The sequence below is a fragment of the Varroa jacobsoni genome, unplaced genomic scaffold (genome assembly GCF_002532875.2).
Source record: "Varroa jacobsoni isolate VJ856 unplaced genomic scaffold, vjacob_1.0 contig00370, whole genome shotgun sequence".
Lineage (NCBI taxonomy): Eukaryota > Metazoa > Arthropoda > Arachnida > Mesostigmata > Varroidae > Varroa > Varroa jacobsoni.
In genome coordinates this window covers 1-22986 of record NW_019214456.1, presented here as the reverse complement: position 1 = coordinate 22986, position 22986 = coordinate 1, and the positions used below count along the sequence as shown (strand labels likewise).

The following is a 22986-nucleotide window of genomic DNA, read 5'->3' as shown; positions in this document are numbered from 1 at the left end:
TGTTACGTTTTGAGCTCGCCATAAGAGCGAGATTGTAGCATCGACGGGGTTGTCTTTCAGTCCTCTCTCATCATGAAGTAGCGTCTGCTATGCGAGGGCAGAACGAGCTAGGGTAATAAGAGGTAATAGAATGAACATCGAAATCAAGCCGCAGCGAACAGCAAGGAAACGGACTACAAATCGGCTGAATTATTGCTGGTAATCGTTAAAGTTGTCTACTGTTACGCATATCCCATAGAGGTAGTATACGGAGTATACAGAGACACAGTTGTGCGAGTTTTTACTGTGCTAACAGTGTTGTGAGGTAAAATTATGCATTGAATTTTTTATAGTTAAAACGGTCCTTCTGCGTACTTCTCCGTAACTTTGGTGTATGAATGATTAGAGTTTAATCATCATCAATTTCCAATGTTTGAAAAAAAACTGCGCTAAATTATGGCTGAAAAAAATAATGATATAGGTATGTATTGTAACCATTTCGAACAAGCGAGGTTAAATTGGTGTCAGGACAATAGACCGATGCACCCTTGTGTCTGTAAATAGGAAGCGTTCAACGCCGTCACGGTGCCGTGGACAGCTGCGCTTCTAGTTGTCAATACCTGAGGGTTATTGAGTTTGGCATAGCCGTACAGCATATAAAAACCAAAGCTTTCGCTTTTTTTTGACCAGTACGCAGTAACTTATTAACTAAGATATAGCATGTTAGCAGGAAATTTGGCACCGTCATTATTATAGCCTGTTGCATCGCTATTAATATATAAATTAGTTTTAACTCACACACTATGAATATACTATATAACGAAGCGATTTTTTTTTTGACAAATTTAGTTGAAATGGTTTTGAAACGTGTGTATCTCAACTAAAAGTCTATTCTATTCTAAATAGGCCGGAGTTATCTGTACGTAGAAGTTTTACGGAATTTCGTGGTCGACCTTTTCCATTAGTCATAATTAGCTGCTATACTTTTACTAACAATAGAAAACATTATTCATTTATCTGGCAGATTTGGTAACAATTGTTATCGTTCAGATTCTAATCCGAAGTGTAATCTGAAGATGTCTGGCCACAATCCCACATCACCTGTGATGCGTCCCGCTGACGAAGATGATGTACTAGACACATCAGAGGTTCCTAAGGCAGACAAAATGTTCGTATTAAAAAGATGGAACGCTGTGGCGATGTGGAGCTGGGATGTCGAATGTGACGTCTGTGCCATTTGCCGTATTCAAGTAATGGGTAAGTGTTTTCTGAACCGAAACCGAGACCTTTGAAGAAAATGGTATTTGTTGTTGTTAGACATTTATCTACATTGAAGCAACAGTGAAAATTAAGGTAGTTAAGATTAACTTCTCGAAATAGATTAAACATTTTTTTTTAAATTATACATATTTAGACTAAGAAGTACTATAAGAACTAAGAGGGTGCTACCCATATAGATTATTAGAGTTGCCGAGTCTCATCGGAAAAGCAACGTTAGTCTAAAATTTGTTATTTCTAATTGTTGACCTATTCGCTTTCATGTAAATGGCGGACATGGCTCGTCTTTATCAAATCCACTTCTCAATTTTTCGTTTACTTGTTTCGTCTTATCGATGTCTGGACGCCGGGTCATTGTACCGTCATTATATAAACGCTGTTTATGCCCCCTCTGTCACAATCGTTACCGTCGGTGGAGGATTCATGGCGTTTTAATATATAATAATTTTATTTTGTTGTTTCTGATCGATACTGCTTGGCAACAGATGTCTGCCTTAATTGCAGCAGTGAGAAGAAAAACAACGACCAAGATGCGTGTGCCATCGTTTGGGGAGAATGCAACCACTCGTTTCACAATTGTTGCATGTCAAACTGGGTCACTCAGAATCCCCGTTGTCCACTGTGTCAGAAAGATTGGGTCGTGCAGCGTATTGGTCGGTGAATTGGAAGACTAGATTAATGTACTGACGGTCGAAACCTCTGCCGTTCAGCAACGCTTATGTTTAACAATGATAATAATAATAACAACAGGTGCAAGTGCAACTAAATCGTATATGTGAAAAGTGGAGAGATTCGATGTCAGCAGTGGCTCCTCTTGAGTGTAAAATTATTATAACCAAATTTGGATATGATGCATAATCAACAGTCATAAGCTCGAATGTCGTGGTTGAGTTTAATATAGTTAACTGGAAGATGTAAAATTGTCATTAAGACGGAGGTCATTTCCCTTTCTGTTTAATTTCAAAACTTCTCACTTAACTTACAGAAGTTGTGCAGTGTTGCGAATAATTTGACCGAGTAAACCACTACTTGACTCTTCGACGCGGATCTATAGGGTGCCGGTGTCTTTGTTTAAGCATTAGATAAAAAAAAAAGAGTAACGCAAAGGTTGACTGAAAAATCTAATATCATCAAATGTAAAGTAGGTATTTACATAAAAGCGTTATGTACGGTATCTTGAACAGTACAAATAGAACGATAATACTTAAAAAGTTAGCATTTTGTGTTGCTGCTCTGCTTTACTTCGGTCGAACCTTACTACTATAACAAAGATCTTAGACTGTGATAAATCACAGCTTTAATATAATTGTACTCAGCACTGATACAATTTCTAGGGGAGTTTTGTAATCATATGTCTAAGACAAAAATGGAAAACATTTTTCACAATCGAGGTTCGAAAAATTACGATTTTCAGGTTAAATCAAAGCAAAATTCACTTATTGGGTTGTCGAAAAAGTATTGACTGTTTTTATTACTAGAGAGCTTTAAAATCACGAATCTAAATATTGTGCGTCAGATATGCGTTAGTGGCCTTTCAAAGCCGAGATTTAATTAATTTCAAAGCCGGTAGACGTAATAACGTCGTTGGCATGTCTTTATTCGGATCTAAGATAGAGAGCTTTAAGGACATATTGCGACTTCTGCAAAAGCTAATTTTAACAATTTTATTACGCTTAAGGTTATTATTATTATACAGGTTGTGCCCAGGCCCATAAAAATGTGTGCTGTTTATACGTTATCAGAAAAAAAACGACCCACGGATTCAACACTAAGCACTTTTGAGCCACTTAAAAAGAGCAAGCTATAAAAAAGTCTCGATGTCCGGGTGTCGCATGAATTGACGTTAAAGAATTTACCCGATCGTATTTCTATCTGCGAAATTCTATAGAAACGTACCAAGATCGAGTTATTTTTAAAATGATCAATCACAAGTGATGAAAAATAGATCATACAACACTAACAAAATTTTGCAAATAAAAGTGTTCTATAATTTATGGCTAGACCCAGACTGACGTAAAGAAGGTGATACTATGTGTTCGGTGGGATTGGAAAGGAAATTGTGCATTATGTTGCTTTCGCTTGACAAGACGATCGATTCAAACCTCTACTATCTGAGAAGATTACAACAAGCAATTAAAAAAAATCGACCGGAACTAATGAGTCACAAAAGTCTTCCGCCATGACATTGCCAAACGATACATGTTTAGCTACTTCGTTCAAACTGAGGAAACTTAGTCGGGAAACTGTAATACGTCCTGAAATTCGCAATACCAGACTATCCTTTTCGTTCTCTACAGATCTTCTTTAATGGTAGTAATTTAGTTTTAATGTAGAGACGCAAAAATCACTTGTTATAATTTTTTGCCCATAACCCGCAGAAGTTATGCTGTGATAGAATTATGATGTTACCCAAAAAAAAAAGATGGCATATGGAAATCGATCAAAACGATACCTTGTTTGATTGTATACTCTTAAGAAATATTTAATTCTACTTACGTTTACAACATATTCGTTGACATTTTTCCGACAACCCAATAGTTTCAACTTGTACAAATCTTTATTAACTTTTTCAATAACTCACGACAAAATAATATAAGATTTGTATTTGATCTGTAAGGCAGTTGTGGGTAAAAAGAAATGTACATTTTAATAAAGAATAAATCAAAGGTACACTTAAGTGTGAATAAAAAATACGAGTTATTTTTTCTATAACATATATTGTTTAATCTGTGCAGAAGAGTAGTTTCTTGGAATGTGCAGAGCTTTAAGCAATGAAATTACCTGTGTATAAGTATTTCGCTTTTACACAGAATATTCGCACTCGTTATGCGAGTCACGTAGAAGCTAGTACGTCACTGCAGAGCTTCAACGTACAGTACGTACAGCTTAGTTTGTCACCATAACTGATGCGACGGATCTTAACTAAGAAGCAACTGAAAAGAAAACGTACATAGCTACTACGATGTGGTTAAATTACTGAAATTCCAAAAAGATAGCAAAATTGGCTGAGAAGTATTTAAAAACAAACGCCATGAGGTAGCTGTATCAAAAAAGACTTTCCGTCCTCGACATTTTCAGAGGCTATGAGGAACACAACATTTAACAATATTCCTCAAGGTTATCAATAAAGTAATTAGTGGTTGCGATAAAAATGAGATGCAAAAATAGGAGACGAAAAAACGTACTAAATACATCGTATATATTGACATGATATTCACTGTACAAGTCAAAATAGTTACAAAAGGAACGTCTCATGTGGACAGAATACAAGGTGTGTATTTGATACAGAGGATAAAAACAGCCATATACACACCACAGATACTATAATAACACATAAATTAGATTATAATGACATAGAATGATATTCTGTGTATTAATATAAGTGACTAGATTAACAGACGATTACCAGCATAATTAGGGTCTCGATGAGTAATAATGATTATGAATACGTTGAAACACATACACACAGGCGGACAACTACCACGTACACTCAAAATGAAACGTGTAAAAATCAGCAGGACACGCAGATGATGAACATAGAAATAAACGCGATATACTGGAAAATGCTGGATGCACACACCCATAGAAGTGCGCTTACATTATACACACAGAGTTATCATCCTTGTTTTACCACATTTCATGCAATTCGTGGTGGTAGTGATGTGCAATTGGGTCATGAGCGGTTTTCTCTTTCGCCGTCCGTACGGGATAACGTATCAGAATAGGAATTATTGGTCCTCCTCGAATAACTGCGGTAGCAGCCGCAAGTTTAAGTAACTTCTTTGCATGGACAGATGGAATGATGCTGTTCGATATCAGTGATAGCACCATAGCCAAAATGAGCATCCGCCAGGCAGCCGAACCAAAGTGCGAAACCATATTCTTTACAGTCCTGTCCTGAATTTTGTAGGACTAACCAGTAAACTTCTAAAATCAGTTTTCTGCCAATATGACTGCGATTGGCAAAAAGATTTTGATTTTTTGCAGGCTTCCTTGAGCGGTTTGGTGTGTACTACCTTGATGCCGATAATCGACAAAACTGATATCTGCTAACATTCGATGGCGCTTATATAGGGTAGTAGCAACAGAGCGGTTCTAGCATTCGACGATCAAAAGAGCAGTGCATGAAATGATGGGTTTCAATCACACCCACAACCAAATATCCAGTTTTAACTAAATAGCTCAGTTTCTATAACTTAGCAAAACGGTGGGCAGCGTCGAGTGTATCGATGAACACAGCTCTATTTACAAATATCGGTTGGAACCATAAATACAGGGAGTCCAACTAAAACCTTACAACCCCTTAAGAAACGTAACATTCGGCTAGCATTTTACATACTAAATATATCTGCCTAATTGTAATATTTAGTCGATAACATTCTATAATAGCGCTAATTGCGGTGATATTGACCTCAGAGAATTAGAATAAAGAAATAATGCGAAGGGAATACGTGTCTCCACCAATACAAAAGGTAACGCGAAGCTACCTGCAGGCATTGCACGTCTAGACATAGCGGGTCGGATTAAAATCGTTCGACTGGAACGACCGAATAGACGCTAAAAGTGACCGAAATGGTTTGATTACGGTTACGCAAAATGTCAATGATGGAAGGACACACATTGAAGTTGTGATAAACGTGTAAAAGACCCTTCGATAGCTCGTTTTAGAATTAACTATGACCTAAGGGAGAGCTAAGCAATATCTAATATAATGTTACGTTACATATTTAGTCATATACTTACTAAAAGCATGACTAGAGAAGTTCATTTGATAGGGAACTTGCGTGTGGTCATGTATGTATTTCATCTATTAGCTTTAGAAAGAAATCTTTCATTTAATCTTGCTAACATTTTTATATAAATATCTAATAATTTCTAATAAAAATAACTAATAATGCAATAATTAATATTGCATTTATTCAACATACATACCGTGTGATAGAAATCGTTAATAGACGCCGTTTAACAAAGAATTGGTGACGAAGAGCTACTAATAAACTATTTGATATTAAGGCGATAGGCATTTGGTTTCTGTGTTCGATCATGTCTGAAATAACGGGTCATAACTTTCTAACTGTTCTTCTTAGGGTGTAATCAATTATGAATAACGGGTGTGTCAAAATTAACATTTGAATAAAGGAATTCGATTTACATATGATTTAATGAAAATGTAGCGACAGTAGAAAAGCAGTATTGCAGGAAAGTTTAGACAGATCCACTTATGTATCTTACAAATAATCGGATAAAATGTAAGTTTACAGCTGTCTAAGAAGTCCACAGGCGACTTTCTGGTAGACCAAGGACATCAACGGACTTTGTCAGCGAAAAAACAACACTAGAAGGATACAACTAAACACCGCAAAAATTTGTGAGGTAATTACCTCATGAGCTTGGCCTTGGTTCATTAAATATCCATTGCATTTTAATACGTTATAAACGGGGAAGTTACAGTTCCACAATGACGACTGCTATCAATGAAGACGGTTTTGCAGATGGTACTTGGAAAATGTGAACAGCATATCCGAAAAAGGTGTTTGGAGTGATAAAGTTAAATTCTAATCATATGCCACAAATAACTGACATATTTACGGTTACTAACTGACAGTTTGCATATTACACTGGAACATCATGTAAATTCACCAGAAGCTGGGTGTTGCGGCATTTCAAGTAAAGGATTAGGCTGACCATTTTCTTTAATAGTAAAACAATAGGTACCAATTGCTTACGAATTTACTTCAAAAATGTCTTTTATCATGGATTCGAAACGACTTTGGTGAAGGTGGTAAATTTTAGATCCCACAAGACGGAGAATTTGCGCACTATTATCGTAATGTAAAAGCATATCTTGATAAAAATCTGCCAAAAAGATAGGTCGAATAAAGCGGTCCCATTGTTCCAGAATTTTTTTCGTTTCCAAAATAGCTTCCCCTTTGCCTTAAAGATAAAGTCTAGGCCAGAAACCCAACGATATTGGATTTCTTAAAGGCCATAACTGAGCCAAAAGACGTTAGAGGACCAAGTAAAATGTTTGTTAATTTATATATATATATATATATGAATAAAGAGAGTAATTTTCCTTTTCACTTAATAATAGTTGTCTGTCGATAAACACCAGTCTTTTTGTAACACTATACGTAATGTGTTTGCTTTCTAAATTCAAGGATACATTGTATTCTAGGTTCTAATCCAAACGTAAATACACTTTATTTCGAGGATGTAATGCTTAGTGGCTTAAGTACCGGGCGTAAAATGGGAAAAACGTTTAAAGATATGTTTCCCTGTATTAGATATTCCTCCCGTGTCACGTTCGTCCTCCATGTGTTTCGACAGTTACACGAACGTACATAGACGGAATCCTATCCACATCTGTGAGACTGTTGTACCGTTATTGTGTAATTGCATCGAGCGCACGTCGCTCGCATACGTGTAGGCGCCATGTGCACCTGCCGATCGTCGCTTGCCGCTAGCTGGGCGCAGCGCGCGTCACTTCGGTTTTCTTACGTATTATATACCCACACAGAGTAACGGCCTATATGGGTCGGTTACATATGAAGAGTGATCTTAGTATTGTGTTTCGCTTGATAGTTAAAGCCGGGCAAGCCGACGCCGCATAGCGGATTCTTAACGTAAGAAAAATTACCTCAGTAATGTTGTATTTTCTGTTAGTGTCATTCTCTCGTCTCCTTATTGTTGTCATTTTTATACTTGTGAATGCAGTCAATAATATTACTTATAGTTATTAATCTTCCGGTTTCTACCAATTTTCCCTTTGTAAAGCTGTTATTGTTAGTTGCTACACTACTTTCCCAATTTAGCCCCCCGTCAATAGTCTACAGTCACTCTCCTTTATTGCTATTTGTTCGAAAACATATTTTTCCTTTTTTCCCCTTCTCCATCCTTTACTTTCTCCTGTAGTAGATGTTTAAAATGACTACCATTCTAATGAGTACTGCACTGGTGATAACTTCATGTACTATGGTGGGAGTGTAACTTGCATATTTACAACATATTCAAATGCAGTTGATTGGCTGATGACAAGCTCGCGACACGATTGTCCTATAGATTTTTGGCATGTTTTGCTATAAATTTACGATAGCGTTTCTTGGCTGCTGAAGTTCATCCGGAACGTAGTGTACCAACATTCTGAACAGTTTCATCTATTTCAGACTTATCTTTTACCCAATTGCAAAGGCCGATCAATTCCTTAAGAAAAATTCGCTGAGAAGTTCTGTGACTCACATGATACCATGCTGGTCTGTGTCGACTTCGGCATAACGAAGGCGACAACGATATTCTAGAAGCAAACAGCTGTTAAGTTCTTATCAACTATTTATTTCTGACAGGATCCACAACAAATTCCGCTTGTCATACGGCTCACCTCGTTGAAAATCCTGATTTGGACCTTGGCTTTATCCATGTATCTCCTGCCTCAAGAACTTCTCTTACTTCTCAACTCTTGTCACGTAATTCGTATGGCTTCGCATGTGCTATTATGCATCTTTGGCTAAGAGAGAAGGTTTCCCGAATTGTGTTGAAGGAAAGCACAAGATAGGTGTCCTGTAGATTCTCGACACAGGAATAATGTCTTACTGTCTTTTTAAAGTCATGCAGAAATCAAAAATATTTTTTATTATTTCTGTGAATTGTGTTTATCGTATTTCATTTTTCACAATAAATTCAACTCTGTTTTTTGCATCATCCACTTACTAATAAGGAAGTGCCGATTTAAGCCCAGTTTCTGATTTAATAAAGATATCGATTCCCTCAAGTGCACAATGTCCCGACAAGGTTTGCCCCTCAGAGGTTTGAGCACCAATAGGTAGTTGCTAGAGCAAGACGAATTTACTGCCACTATATCACTTTATTTACTATCGCAAAATACTATATCCTTACAAGGGTATTCTATTACTATTATTGTTATATAACGCTTTATACCCACAACACTTAGGCGGTCGAGGCAAGAGTTCTGCATGTATAATAGCTTCATTTTGAATTGTATATGCAACGTACCTTCTTCTCAAAGCCTTTCTCGAACACATGTATGGATATATCGGGTGCCTTTAAAGATCAGTTTCTGGATCAGTCATACAGGATAGGCCATTCCATTACACAATGCGGCTACCTATTATAGTGGTTGCAATCCAAGAAGGGTTTTGCTTTAGCTACGTGCCATTACCTACTACGCAGAACTGAAATGAAGATTGTGTCCCTAAAAATCATTTCGATGTATGCATTGATATACACATGTAAGGACCAGAAAGGAGGAAACCTGCGACGGAAATAAAAACCTTTCTGATGTATGCGATAATGAAGCCGCTTTAATGTATTTGAGTGTAGAAGGAGGACAGGGATTACGAATTCGAGTTCTCTATTAAGAACGGCTTAGAAAGTTGTACGCATTTAAAAATACTGGTAATAAAAAAAATTATCAATATGCAGGCCAATACTCCCAAAAACAAGCAAGAGGTGACCGACAACCTAAAGTCCTTCTATCCCACCATAGTTGTAAGTTTGTGTCAAGCTAATGCTCCAGCAATTGCCGATAAGAGCTCTTACATAAATATTAACGGGAATATGCTGCAATTCGTTAAAAAAGCAACCTAGAGTCGAAGTTTCACAAGAATCTGCCGGAAACAATAATGAGTTTATGAATTCCAGAAAAAAAAACAACAACTGAGCTTGAATGAGGAAATGCAGTCACTTTTGAAGCATCTGAGTGTATGAACTTTACAGCAACGTTCGTGGATCACATGTAATGCAACTGATGGGAAAGCGAAAAGGGCAACAAATATTTGGCCTTAAAGCATGCGGTTGTGCTTTTCCGCGGTAATTGATTAATCGAACCAAGACGTTTAACCGTATGTACCTGACTTAGAAATATATGCTACTCTTCCTATTCGCGTTTTTGCATTTGAGGAAGCTACACACTTCCACGACAAAATGATTTTCGCACCCTTTCCGCTTCACTGTTCTTTTAATTCGTCTTATCTTTTGTATGATAATCTACTAGCAACTCTATATATTTATTCTATTAGAGTTTTCGAGCCACAGTTTTAAGAACTTCTTAAATATATATATATATATAGATATATAGTTTTGCTAAATGTCTTAGAATATCTTCGCACTGGTAAAAAAATACTGGCATTAAGTTGGCGGCGTGGATCGCTCGTCAATATAAACGGGGTCCTATTTACAGCTCTAGGAACAGGTTTTTTTATGACGCCGAACGCCTCAATAAGGTACCAATATATTTATTAGCAATGCATCCTAGTATGATGATCACATTCTTTTTACTTCTCTCGTCATAACTATATGTTTCGGGAAGAAATTTATTAATTTTATGACGCTCATATCATATGATGTTAATTAGTAACACCTGATTGATATTTACCAAAGGATATTCGTCATCCTTTAATGCTAAGCCCTAACTTAAAACAAATACACGAGTGAATACGACATCAGTGAATGCTCAATAATCTTTATTTCATAACGTACTATCCTCAGTCTTGTCGCTTGACTTAACTGATTCTCAGAAAACACCACGTTGTTACCTGTGAAGTACCCCTTCAATCCAATATGATACGGAATTTGTGATCCATCCGTGCGTGCGTTAGCTAATAGTACTGTCACCATTTGTTCCTTGAGGGGCGCTCCCGTTTACAATTTTAGTCATATGTTTCTTCTCAAATGTGCGGTAGCCATGCAGCACTATTGTTATATTTCCATGCAATATTGTGTTTTTCCTTTTTGCCAGGACTGAACTTTCTTGATGTTATCTAGAACTTCTGGTAGATTAATTAACTTCTGGTTTTGGAGCACCTCCTCGATACCTGTAGGATGTGCAGTATATTTTCCAGGATTAGCTATTTCGTTTCATTACCTTACTGTCATGATCACTGTAATTAATGAGAAATACTGCAGTCTACTTAATGTCAAGCCAACATGTTTTTTTGCTTCGAGAAATAGCAAAAGAAAATTGTTAATTTGTCGTATACAATCATATGGGTGGATTTTATGTTTATAAGCCGTATAACAATAGTGCTTTTCGTACTATATGTTTATAGATATTTGCATGTTAGTTAAATACAGTTGTCTAAAACGCGCTGCAAAATCCGAATATCTGGTAAAGTCAATTCTCCCTATAAAACTCGTTTATATTATTTAATGTCGCCCACGTTATTTGGATCTTCAACGAAATTAGAAAAACCTGAAAAGTGTCACCAACTATCCTATGTTAAGGTATCTTGAAGACACCAGACTTTGCGATGATATCGCCCTGCAGCAAAATAAGATTTACAATTTACGGCCACCGATTGGCTAACACGGCCTTAGAAAAACGATTCCCCTAAAGAGACAAAACTCCGCATTGCAATTTACGTCAATGGTTGTCAAACCTCTAATGATCTGGTGTTAGATAGACAACTGAGTAATCTCGCTAGGCCAAACGCAAGCTTTGGCCTTACTTTTACGTTTCAGAAGCAGCTCGTTTACAGAGCTCTTGTTATCAAGGGATCTATTGTACGCCGCTGAATGAGTAAATTCCCGCCTTCCGTAAGAACCCTATAATCAACGAACGTTTTCAGTGTCTCGCAACCCTATCATAAGCTTCCCATTGTGCCTGTCGGCGAATATCATCCCCTAACCCGCCAGCGCCGTAAGGTCTGTCATAGGTAGCGGCCGTTGCCTGAGCAGCCATAAGAGGTGAAGCGAGATCACTGGCATGGGCCCTCGGTGGTGATCGCCGGTAAGGATCGTCCCGACGGCTATAGAGGCTAGCATCGGCGTAGGCCCCACCACCTCGGTGTTCGACTCGATTCGAAGGAGGGTAGCGGTCGTAGTTATCATACAGGGTGTCAGAGATCCTAGCACGTTTTGAGTTCCTCCAGCGTGGGTCCTCCAAATAGTCGGGATCGACGCGGCTACTTGATGCCGGTAGCCGATCGTAAGCAGCTGAAGAATTATCCTCGTAATTCGCGGCCGCCGCCCGATCAAGATACGGTTTCGGGTATTTACCCTTGAAACCACTTGTACCTGGAGGGCCACCTGCGAACTTGTGACCATTTGCGCCAGGTGGAAGGAACTTCTTTGGTGGCGGTGCGCCTTTAATGAACGGGGTGGCTTTGCCCCCCGGGGGTCCGTTTCGCCGAACGAACTGTCTTGGCGCTGCTCCAGGTACCGGATGTCCGGCCTTGAGCAATGCAGCTCGAGCAAGCTTTTGTTGCTTACGCAGCTGTCGTTCGTCCAGCTGCAGAAGCCTCTTGGCTCTCTTCTCTCGCAACATCTGCATTTCTTTAGCTGATGCTTCCATCGCATTTTGTTCGGCTTCTGTCAACTCTAGCCGTTCGATAAGGAACTTCTTGAGCGACTCGCCAATCAGCTGTCCGCCTTTCGGGGTCCACATTGCTTCGTTCGTCTCCATGGTGCCTTCACGGCGTGAAATGTAGCGAAGGTCGAGGAGTCGGATGTCGGTTTTGTCCGCCATCCAAGCGGCCATACGCTCGTTGATCTCCCTCGCCTCGGCGTTAAACGTTGTCTCAGGCAACGTGGCCCAAGTAACCGAGCTGCATTTGTCGTGTGCATATACCTTCTCGAGTACCTCCTGTAGTTTAGTGATAAAGTTTGTCCGCTCATAATCTTCGAGCGTGGTGTCGGCCAAGCCGCCGAACCAGAGCACGTGAAATTTACGTCCATCTACACGATCGTTGTTCAGCCCCGTAAGTAGGTGTTCGGTCATTCCGTTCACGCCGTCGATGGCTTTGCTTCGCCAAAACGAGCGTGGGACTCGACCAAGCTGAACGAACATGGTGTGTGGATACTTACGCATCTTTGTGAACATCCCATCCGAGATGGCCATCAGATGGGGTCGTGCATCAGGCTCAAGCGCCTCTTCGATGCGTGCTTCAACCTGAGAGTTCGACACTTGTGCTTCCAGTTCGGCAATACGCGCATCGCGGTCGGCCACCTGCTGCTGGCATTCGGCCAGTTGGCTACGCAAATCGCACACATCACATTTAGCGTCCTCAGCATCAGCCTCAAGCTGGCTGGCGTTGTTGTAGCATGTCTCACACATCATCACGCCACTGCCGGCATCGTCTTCAACATCGCCGCTAGCAAACTCGGCGTCGTTTGTCGCATTTTCCGCATCGGCAGACATCGTTCTAGCCTCTCCTAGATATTTGCTAGGGATGTTCTATTCTTTTTTGGTTGTGCTGTTTTTTTCGCCGAAGCACACACCGCCGAAACAAATACACGAGACAGGGAAGCGTCAGTTGCACCAGGTGATTGCGACCCGGCAACTGTCACAACAGAATCTCATACAGACTGACTATGTTTACGACTACTACTAATAGAACTTGTTTCCTGTCGTTGTACTGTTGTTCAGCCTTAGCAATCCAAACAACAGTCGGTAGTACACAAACACTACAGTCTAGGTAAAACAGCCACGTCTCACTGAGGTAGGCCGGTAACTCAGTTAGTGTTTAGAGAAACAGCAGTTCCCGTACGCACACCTTTACAGCGGAAACAAGAAAGGCAAATAGCTACAAGACACGCTATGTTCACACCTCTATTGAGCTTCGTTTGGAATTAAAACAAAGATAACCACTCAACTATAATAATAGTAATAATGCCGAAACTGGCAGATTAGCTTTCGGCAGACGAGTAGTCCTTCTTCCTTCTCACTCCTCCTTCCTTTGTCACTAGTCTCGGTATAGACAGACCGACCCGAGGATGATGACGCGCCAAAGACAACACACGCATGGAGTGCTTGAATTTTTGGCGGGAACTTATCGTACTCTTGTAGAAACTCTTGTCTGCGTGAACGCATAAGAAGGGGGTAAAAAAGCATTAACAAAGGAATGATAAAGATCTTATTGGGAAACCCCACTTGCAATTACAACACGAGCGGGGCTTTTATTTAAAATGTCTTTATTTACGAATGAAGTTCAGACAGATGGTGGCATAATATATAAGAATAAATGAAGTTGGAGCTTGTAGCCTCGTTTTGTCGGTAGTTAGCTACCTAAACGTCTAAACCTACTAAGCTACAATGTGCTAAATAGTTGATGCCAAAGAGAATATTTTTGTTTTCAAACAATAAGGTACGTATAGAATATCATATTAGTAGTCATCATTTTGTAGGTTTATAGTGCTTACGGTTGGTCATTGATAATCATTTAAGGTAAGCATTTGAGCTTCAGTACAAAGCCTCGTTTCGTAGTACTCTCAGTTATGTTAAACAGCATATCAAGTATTTTTCTTTGTTTATGAAAATCTCAAAATGCGTCACATCTGCATTCTTTATTCGATCTGCTATAGATACCATCTCAATTGACCTTTTTTCAACGTTACATCGAAACTCATAACTCTCAATAGAGCGTCCAATGAGAAAATGAGTCTATTTAGTGTACACTAGGGGGCTGTTTCGTGCTGCGTGGATGGCGGAGCTTCTCGTGATAGCTTACTGGGAAACGTATTTGCTTGCTAACCTTAGGGTAACTTTGTAGTTTTGAATCGAACCCGGGCATGGACAGGTTTTGTTTCGTGTTGGAAACCAACCATCTGATGGAATGACCATAGTACCGGACATAAAATCCAAAACCTAGAGGGGTTGTTACGGATAAATTGAAACCTTTTAGCGACAGGTCCAAAATGAACCATATTGGTCTATTGCGTAGTAAATATCATTGCGGCACAAGTACTCTCATTGATTTCATTGTTGCGAGTATGTACATACGAGGGGCCCGAACCTTCACATTAATAACATTGTAGCGCAATAAGGATGAGAATAGTAGTAAATGCCGACCGATATTTCTTCTCTCTTCTGTACCGTGCGCTAAATATCTATAACTCTTCCCACTAACATAGATATTTTGAGAAAGGCTCGATAAAATTTTCCATATTTCTTACCTGTTCTATATCCTGATCTTAGTTACTTATATTTTGGTCCATCCTTTAATACTAATGCTGAGTGACCTCGGTCGTCGGCAAAACATAGTAATTCCAGCGAGTACGACGTGGACTAATGAACACGCAGTATTGATCCGGCTAAAGCATTACCCGAAATGAGCCCTGGTCACTGGCAAATCTACTATAAGCTTTCTATTGATATATAATAATAATATGGTAATTTATGTGTCCGGTTTATTTATTTAAAAATATTGTTTATATAGTTCCAAATACTACGGCATGTAAAAGTTCTTCGTATCACCATCTCATGATGTTTCTACAAATCGAAATAAAGCAATTGATAAAGTGATTGTCACAGATACGGAACCGTTTTGCACTGCTATTAGCAGAGTTACTTGTCACCATAGCTAGCGTCAGTGTAAATTCTGTCAGTTGGCTGCATCCAGCAGACTCGATGCAATGTAAGCTACATTGTTGTAGATTATACAAAGCTTTCCGAAGAACAACTCCGCCTGTTAGAATCTTCATGACTAAACAAGATTCGTTAGGAAATCATTTACTGAAGCGTATTTAAGTAAGAAATCCATATGGCAATGAAAGGCAATCGATGTCTGATAAACAGAGAAAATGTTTCACCATTAGTTTAGCCATGTATATATTTAAGTCTCTGTACAACTTGTATACTGATCTTTGAAATACACTTCGAAAAACCAGTTGGTGTGATCGTTAGCTTACACTCAAAGCACGATAATGTATTGTCATAATTTAGAAATATTCTAGTTTTGACAAGAAACGGATGAAAAGGGTGAGTGAACTACAATAGGAAAGGTAAATGACCAACTTCAGGGGCAGTCAGCGTTCGTTGCTTTGGTTTTAATATTGTTAGTCTTTTGAGGTATTTAATATACACATGGCATATGTATAGTATCAAATGTTTTTTCCGCGGGAAATATAATTTTATCAAGGGTTATATTTTATTTTGCAGACTTTATGTGCACATGGAACTGTTCCGGAATTGAGGAGAATTTGGTCCACAAAGAGACAAGAAAACACGAGACATTCAGTTTCTTAAGTACTTTTGGTCACTTTCTTCCTCATTGTAGTTTTATACATATGTGTTACGAAATAAAGCTATGTTTAGAGAGATCTAGAAAACGACCAGTTTATACTCGCAAAAAAGACAAAATGACTCGTCTTTAATTTTTTTTTCTTGCTGTATTTTATTATTTGGTTATTTTTTGTCAATAGTCGGTTTATTGTAACAGTGAATTGTTCTCTGTGTGGGCTGTTACCTATGCAAGGCCCGTAAGGTAGCTTTTGCCCTGAAATCCGTGATACAATCTTGGTTATGAGAACGTAAGTAGAATAAAGTACGTACATGACTTTCGCTTTGAATTAACTGTCTCCACAAGACGAATTTATACGGCAAATAAACAAGAAGTGGAAGCTATTGATAGTCACCTCAAAATCGCAATTATAAGGGTAAGTAAGGGCAAGTGTTGGAAAAAATTTTAACTTCCTTTCAGAGTCACTGACATGATTATGCTGCCCTCACTTCTATGTACGTTGAGGAATAATCAAGCGATTTCCCGTAACGAAAATTGTGTTTTTACTATATAACATATTGTTGAAAGCAATCAAAGACGTAATCGATGCAATGTAAAACGTGTGATGTATTTTGGCTTGTGTCACATCGCCACCTGTGATAACTGCGGAATACTATACCTTTTGCAGTAACAATAACCATTTATTTCCTCGATTCATAAAAGTTTGCAGCAAATACACATATAACAAATGGCATAGGTAAATCCGTATTTTTAGATAAGATACTTATAGGAATATATAACTACATCATATAAGATGAAGCACCTTTTGCTGGAATGTCGCCTGTGACTTTCAACTACGCACCGTAACAACGATGGCACTTTGTGCTGAGGCAAAATAACTTAATACACATATTATCGAAGGCACTAGATTTGAATAGTTCAGAGTAAGATAAAACATGTAGCAGCAAAAAAGTTTGTTGTAGGAATTTCTTATTGGGATCACCCTAGATGCCCCGCCTATCGTGCAGACGTTGCGGAGGTTGAACGATTATTATAATTATGCAATAGTAATTCGATAACAACAACCATCGACTTAAGCATTTACATGACCCTGGCATCTTTTGAAGTGGATCGCATCATTTCCGCATGGGCCGAAGACTTCGGCACGACCTGGAGTGTGAAAACAGGCCATGTGTGGCTAAAGTTAGCATGACTGGAAGCAAATCATCGTTGCATCTTGTTAGATCATTTCTACCATTAAAAAAGGCTCAAAGTATTTCCAATTAATACGGCTTTTAAATTGAAGTTTTCATTTTGTGCAGAAGCAACATAGGTTCCAGCAGCCTTTTCATATTGTTATTATTGCTACCTTAAAAACGATTGTTGCTCTTGCTATGAAACGACTAACCTTGGATTCTACGGTGCTGTTTTTTCGCTGAGAAAGGGCTCCCCGTTCAAGTTCAGCGAGAAATGTGTCGAGGAGAGTACATATGGTGTCAACATTATCTCGTGTGAACACCATCGGAGGTTTAAGTTTCAATACATTGTTCCATTCGCCTTCTGTACTAACTAGACAATGTTCCTACAATTTGACAAAGCCAACAAAACATAAATTGAATTCATACCTAGTTTCTTGAATTGTCTAGATCGCTAACGATTTCCAGTTGCTAAACAAGCAGCTGAGATCATTGATAATGCCTTGAAAGAGGAATCATCACAAATATACAAAGACACTCTAGTCATTAAAATATATGAAAAGAGATCTTGCCGAGACAGTTAATCGAAGGTTTTCGTACTTCTTTAAAACGCCGAGATATGTAGAGAGCCTCCTCGGCTCCGGGCTCTTTTGTCTGAGGATCCTTGACAAGCTCTATACCGACGAACAGCCCTATTCCTCGGACATCCCCTATTAGTGATCTTCGACGCTGTACTTTACGAAGTGCCTGAATTAGATACGTTCCGACATTAAGGGCATGTTGCTGTAGACGTTCGTCTTCAATGACATTCAAGACTGCGTTGGCAATCGCCATTGATACGGGGTTGCCTCCGTACTGTAACGACACATGGAAGAAATCCAAGAAAGGGAATCCTCATAATAGGGGCATTTTGTTAAAATACATAGCAAAATGAAATTATACATTTTTATCTAAGAAATAAAAACTATTTCCACAATAGAAAAGCCCTACGTATCGAAACATGTAACAATGTTACCAATAGATATTCATGTATAAGAAGTGAAACCGAAACAGCATTCGTTTCATATTGTACTGGTACTTTTGTCGCTATAATCTGATGCTAACTTGAAGCGAAAGGTATAAAGCAACGTACAGTGTTGAAATATTCCGCGCCTTGTGCTTCAAAAGCGCGCGCTATTTTTGGGGTAGTAATAACGCAGGCAAGGGGATGACCATTTCCGATCGGCTTTCCTACCGTAACGATGTCAGGGACGACTCCCTGTAACTCAAAGGCCCAAAAATGACTGCCAACTCGCCCGAAACCAGTCTGAACCTCGTCTGCTATGCAAAGCCCGCCAGCAGCTCGAACGTTAGCGTATACGGTCCTGCAAGAACGGTTCGTTTGATTTACAAATCCATACTTTTCGCAGATATAACTTAAGTGACGATGTAGAAGAAATGATTTGTTCTTACTTGAGGTAGTTGTCTGGAAGAATCACTTGTCCGCCACATGAAATAAGACTTTCACAGATGAATGCTGCTGGTTTTCGGCCCTCGGATTCAATTTTTCTCAAGATTTGTCCAATTTCGTCGGCGTACATTTCACCAATGTTGGCTTGAGGGCCTAACTGTGACCGTTGATGTTTTCCTCGATATTCGCATGGAAGCGGGCCCTGAGGATGCAGGTTGGAATATAGTATATTGATGATTAGAGTGAAGTCAATGCAAGTCATGTAATATGTGATATCTCCCATTTGTAAAGATGAATACTTTCATGCCTTATAGGAGAGAGCGTGACGTGGTATCCTGCAGCACATAGCTAACTATAATAATAATAGCTTCTATTGACACGGTTTGTTCGACAAGCTGATAAAAGGTTTTCGTGGAAGCCGGCAGCACTTGTCGACTTACGATCCTACATAGTTCAGAATTTAGTGTTGTAGTATACGATGCGCATTATAAATAGTAGTAGATTGGTACCTACAACGTGAACATGTTTCTTTTGCTTGTATCCTTTAATTCGATTAAATTTGTATGGGCTGATACTGACTGTCGACTGCAGGTGTCCGTGATACGCTCTGGAATTAGATGTAATAACATGTTTATCGTTAGTGCCCGACCTTACGATATGCAGCACGTACACGATCCCAGCTGAGTGACAAACGCGCTCTTTTCAGTTCAGCCAATAGAATAACGTGACGCCCAAGAGTCAAATAGTCACGTTTATACAACGTCCACGTACTGCAATAATGTATACAATGCTATGCGCTGACTATTTCAGTATCGTAATGTTCAGCTTATTCGGCACCGCTTATGGTGCCTGATCTAGGTACCATCCAGCGGGTTGTGGCAAAGTGGCCACGCGCAGATACGTACATAGATTGCCCTTAAGCTTGCCACTCGTCGGCGATTGCGCTGCGTAATTCAGTCAGGTACTAAAAAAAGTGGGAACTCTTTTTTGAAATGGGAAACTTAACTTTTTTCGCAGTTAAAGGCACAGTGTTTGATATAACGTTGTGCTGCCCTTTACATTTTTCCAACATGCCACGCAGTGGTTTTTCCTCTCACACATGAATACGATTAGTATATTTCAAAGAACGTTTAATCTAGCTAAGGTTATTTAAGCTTTACGGTGAGCCTGTTGTCTGTATCATTATGCAATTATATACATGTGAAAGGAATCACCTTGATAATACTTTACTCAACCTGGTCCATTTGAGCCTTATTAGGTACATGCAATGGTGCTATGTACGCGTATACATGCATGCATGCTAGTTCGTAAAGATTATGCGCACGTAGCACACCGAGTGGGCAGAACAAGCTAACCAAAATTAGAACGTACCCTTCAAGACAGATGAGGTCTTTCTGACCAGTAGCAGCCTTAGCGATTCTCAATGCGAGATCATTTGCTTCGGAGCTGAAATAGAATCATTCTATTATGCCATGATACAGTTTTTTTTTACGTATATATTTTATCAAATGTTTTATTAGATATCAACTTGATCACCGTTAGTCCACCAAATGCATAACGTGACTCAGTCAAGTGCCTCTTCTCTTCATTTCACCTACTTGTTCATCTCTCATGAACAACTTAGAGATAATTCAACTAACCCATTTTCTACTCATGCGTTATATCTCGCTGTTTACTCGTAGAAGCTAAATGTTTCTATTTAGTGGCATACTGCATGAGATAGGCATTAAAGATATTTGCCTGCTAGATATTGTCTACCGATCAGCGACAAGGACAGCATTGGAAACCTGCCTGCTCCTCGGCCTATTTGTTCTTGTCCTGTTTGCTTTTTTTGAGCAGTACAAGCATCCATGCGAGATATGTTTAGCTTAGTTTATCCAGTCGCTAAGAGATATCGAGGCGTCGATCGGATGTCTCCCGTCAGTCAACCAATTCTAGTAGTTGTCGCTTTTGCTCTATCTCAGTTATCTTCTCTATGGGCACCCATTAGAGTAAAGCAAAATCGAACATTTTACTCGCAAGTGTTTTGCTTGAGATAAGGGTGAGCTTAAAAACGAAGTAAACGAAAAAAAAAAAAAAAAAAAAAAAAAAAAAAGCGTGAATGCTCTTCAAGAAGTCCTCAAAAATTTAACTAAGTGCCCTTCTAGATAGGGTCTGAAAAAGGAGACAAGAGAACTCGACCTTCTTTAAGAAGTTTCCATGGATCCTTCTAGACAAACATGTTTGCTCTTTTTTTTTTTTTTTGAGCAGATCACTTGCGGAGGCGATTTGGCAGCGGTAGCAACCATCAGTCTGGGAGTCTATACAATGATAATACCATAATTGATACAGGCACGAGTGGATTGGCTAATAATGCGGGTGAGGAATACGCGCATCCCGTGGATAGAATAAGATTAAATCAGAGCATTATGAACAAAAGAGCTTTCAGGTAACGATATCTGTTGTCTTACTGTGTGTACTGGTCATATTTTAAATGCTGGCTTAGTTCTACTTCATTGTACACATCATGCGATTCCGGGCTTCTATTTTTAGGCTATATTTTTAGTTCAACCACGTTTCGAATTTCGGCGTCAGGCATAACGCAAAGCCGTAAGAAGGATATTGGCCTAAGCTTCACTTGTAAATATACATTCTTATCAACAGGCCGTCGTCATACGATGGCAAGCGTATGACTCCCGATAGTCCCGAGTTGACTTTTTTTTTGTTTGTTTCAAATACACCTGCACACTATATAGTATAGATGTTTATTGTCCAAAATTCATTCTTACATCCACGTGTTTAGTACATACCCAGAATTAACGAAGTAGGCAATCGATAGGGGATCAGGAAATTTAGCCACTATACGCTTCGCGTAAAGCACAAGGTTGTCGTGAAGGTACCGTGAATTGGTTGACAACAGACTCATCTGTTCACTGCCGGCGCGAACCACCGAAGGGTGACAGTGACCCACTGAAAGTTCCAATTAGATAGAAGAGGCATTGTAGTACGTTGCATGACAGATAATATACACGAAGCACCTGTATGCCCCAAATTTGCACTACCAACATATCGGTTGCCGGGACAGACGGAAGTGTACGAACACCGAGATGAATAGTAATATTATTATAATAATGTTATTATACATATATATATATATATATATAAATCATTAACCAAGCGAAAATGTTTTTCACTATAGGAAGGACTAGAATTATGGCTACAAAAGCCAATGCCTTATAATTATCATTTACTACCTAGTTAGTATACATCAAGTTCGTCTATGCAATATGAAGCTGTGCTTTGAGTGAGTCAAGTAGAGGCAGGCCTACCGACGAGCTTCAGAAGCAAAGAGGAACAATAAAAAAAAGAGAGCTCCGTTTTTTTCCGAAGCCAATTAGGGTGACGTGAATATGATACTGCTGCAACATTACATACATAATATAATATCTGTAGCAATATATACAAGGCCCAAATATAAATTCCCTTGAACGTTTCACCAATTAGGCTTCTTGTTCAGCACTGAGTGGTCCACTATCTGGAGAGTTAGACAGCCTGTTGACAATATCTTGTACGTCTATAAGATGTATTCGTTCAATCTAGTTGACCTGTACCTTTTTATTGTAGCCTTAGACCGATAGGCAGTTCTATATAACTCTTACGATTATCGGGTCGGTAACTGCCAATACAGTTACCGCTCACAAGTTGACGATGACAGCGTTAGCTGAAACGAGCACGACGAACGTCAATGAGAGTACCTCCAGACGACGATTATCGACGATAACGGAGATTGGTGAAAATTCAAAATGCACTATCACAATCCACCTTGAGCTCGTTGGCGGGGGGTCTATGGCCTACGGGGTTTTTTTCAAGGGCATGCCACACCGTTTTACAGCACGCGTTCCGTGGGAGTATCCTTCAACTCACGGTCTTGTTAATTTAAATGTTTAACAATCAAGTTGGCCAGTGTACTTAGTAGTAAACAAGATCCATAGGACGCTTATGAGGCCGTCGCGACTAATTGCAGCAGTAAAAACTGATAGGATAGACGCACGTTGAACGGAGTGCTTTGATTAGCGAATGACGTCATTAGATCGAAAGTAAAGTAACGTAATGTTTTTTTAGCGACAAGGATGAGTTAACAATCAAGACA

The 22986-nt window shown here is 39.2% G+C and overlaps 3 protein-coding genes and 3 long non-coding RNA genes across 8 annotated transcripts; 3 read left to right on the top strand and 3 right to left on the bottom strand.

Annotated features, from left to right (window-relative positions):
* Positions 1-73: 73 nt before the first annotated feature.
* Roc2 (Regulator of cullins 2) lies at positions 74-3948 on the top strand. 2 transcript variants are annotated; one of them, XM_022851740.2, is made up of 3 exons: positions 74-198; positions 1004-1236; positions 1743-3948. In XM_022851740.2, the coding sequence occupies exons 2-3, from the start codon at positions 1056-1058 to the stop codon at positions 1916-1918; spliced, it is 357 nt and encodes a 118-aa protein (XP_022707475.1). In that variant the 5' UTR covers positions 74-198; positions 1004-1055; the 3' UTR covers positions 1919-3948. The 2 variants fall into 2 exon arrangements, with proteins under 2 accessions (XP_022707475.1, XP_086828928.1); XM_086972802.1 differs by having other exon boundaries at positions 160-304.
* On the bottom strand, positions 1179-6175 carry LOC147752031 (uncharacterized). The gene is made up of 3 exons (XR_015315210.1): positions 4664-6175; positions 4039-4190; positions 1179-1265 (listed from the first exon to the last, which is right to left on the bottom strand). It is a non-coding gene; the product is annotated as an uncharacterized LOC147752031 (long non-coding RNA).
* Positions 6176-7667: 1492 nt separating this feature from the next.
* On the top strand, positions 7668-16320 carry LOC111271139 (uncharacterized). 2 transcript variants are annotated; one of them, XR_002686694.2, is made up of 3 exons: positions 7668-7883; positions 8601-10083; positions 16151-16320. It is a non-coding gene; the product is annotated as an uncharacterized LOC111271139 (long non-coding RNA). The 2 variants fall into 2 exon arrangements; XR_002686695.2 differs by having other exon boundaries at positions 8601-10115.
* On the bottom strand, positions 10709-13860 carry LOC111271136 (uncharacterized). Its single transcript, XM_022851733.1, has 2 exons — positions 13078-13860; positions 10709-11087 (listed from the first exon to the last, which is right to left on the bottom strand). Exons 1-2 carry the CDS (start codon positions 13409-13411, stop codon positions 10972-10974), a joined length of 450 nt encoding a protein of 149 aa, XP_022707468.1. The 5' UTR covers positions 13412-13860; the 3' UTR covers positions 10709-10971.
* Positions 16321-16355: 35 nt separating the features above from the next.
* On the bottom strand, positions 16356-21806 carry LOC111271131 (5-phosphohydroxy-L-lysine phospho-lyase; the record flags this gene model as incomplete). The annotated part of the gene is given in 8 exon segments (XM_022851723.1): positions 16356-17381; positions 17620-17793; positions 18008-18262; positions 18540-18771; positions 18860-19059; positions 19371-19464; positions 20229-20303; positions 21647-21806. Coding segments are annotated over 8 exon segments (1259 nt in total), but the record flags the coding sequence as incomplete, so codon positions are not given.
* LOC111271141 (uncharacterized) lies at positions 18981-21292 on the top strand. Its single transcript, XR_002686697.2, has 2 exons — positions 18981-19071; positions 21108-21292. It is a non-coding gene; the product is annotated as an uncharacterized LOC111271141 (long non-coding RNA).
* Positions 21807-22986: the final 1180 nt, after the last annotated feature.

Coding starts and splice junctions, on each gene's coding strand:
- Roc2 (XM_022851740.2), top strand. CDS start 1,056: ATGTCTGGCCACAATCCCACATCACCTGTGATGCGTCCCGCTGACGAA. Junction 1,237..1,742: donor TTGCCGTATTCAAGTAATGG/GTAAGTGTTTTC, acceptor GCTTGGCAACAG/ATGTCTGCCTTAATTGCAGC.
- LOC111271136 (XM_022851733.1), bottom strand. CDS start 13,411: ATGTCTGCCGATGCGGAAAATGCGACAAACGACGCCGAGTTTGCTAGC. Junction 11,088..13,077: donor TGGGATGTTCACAAAGATGC/GTAAGTATCCAC, acceptor CACATCCTACAG/GTATCGAGGAGGTGCTCCAA.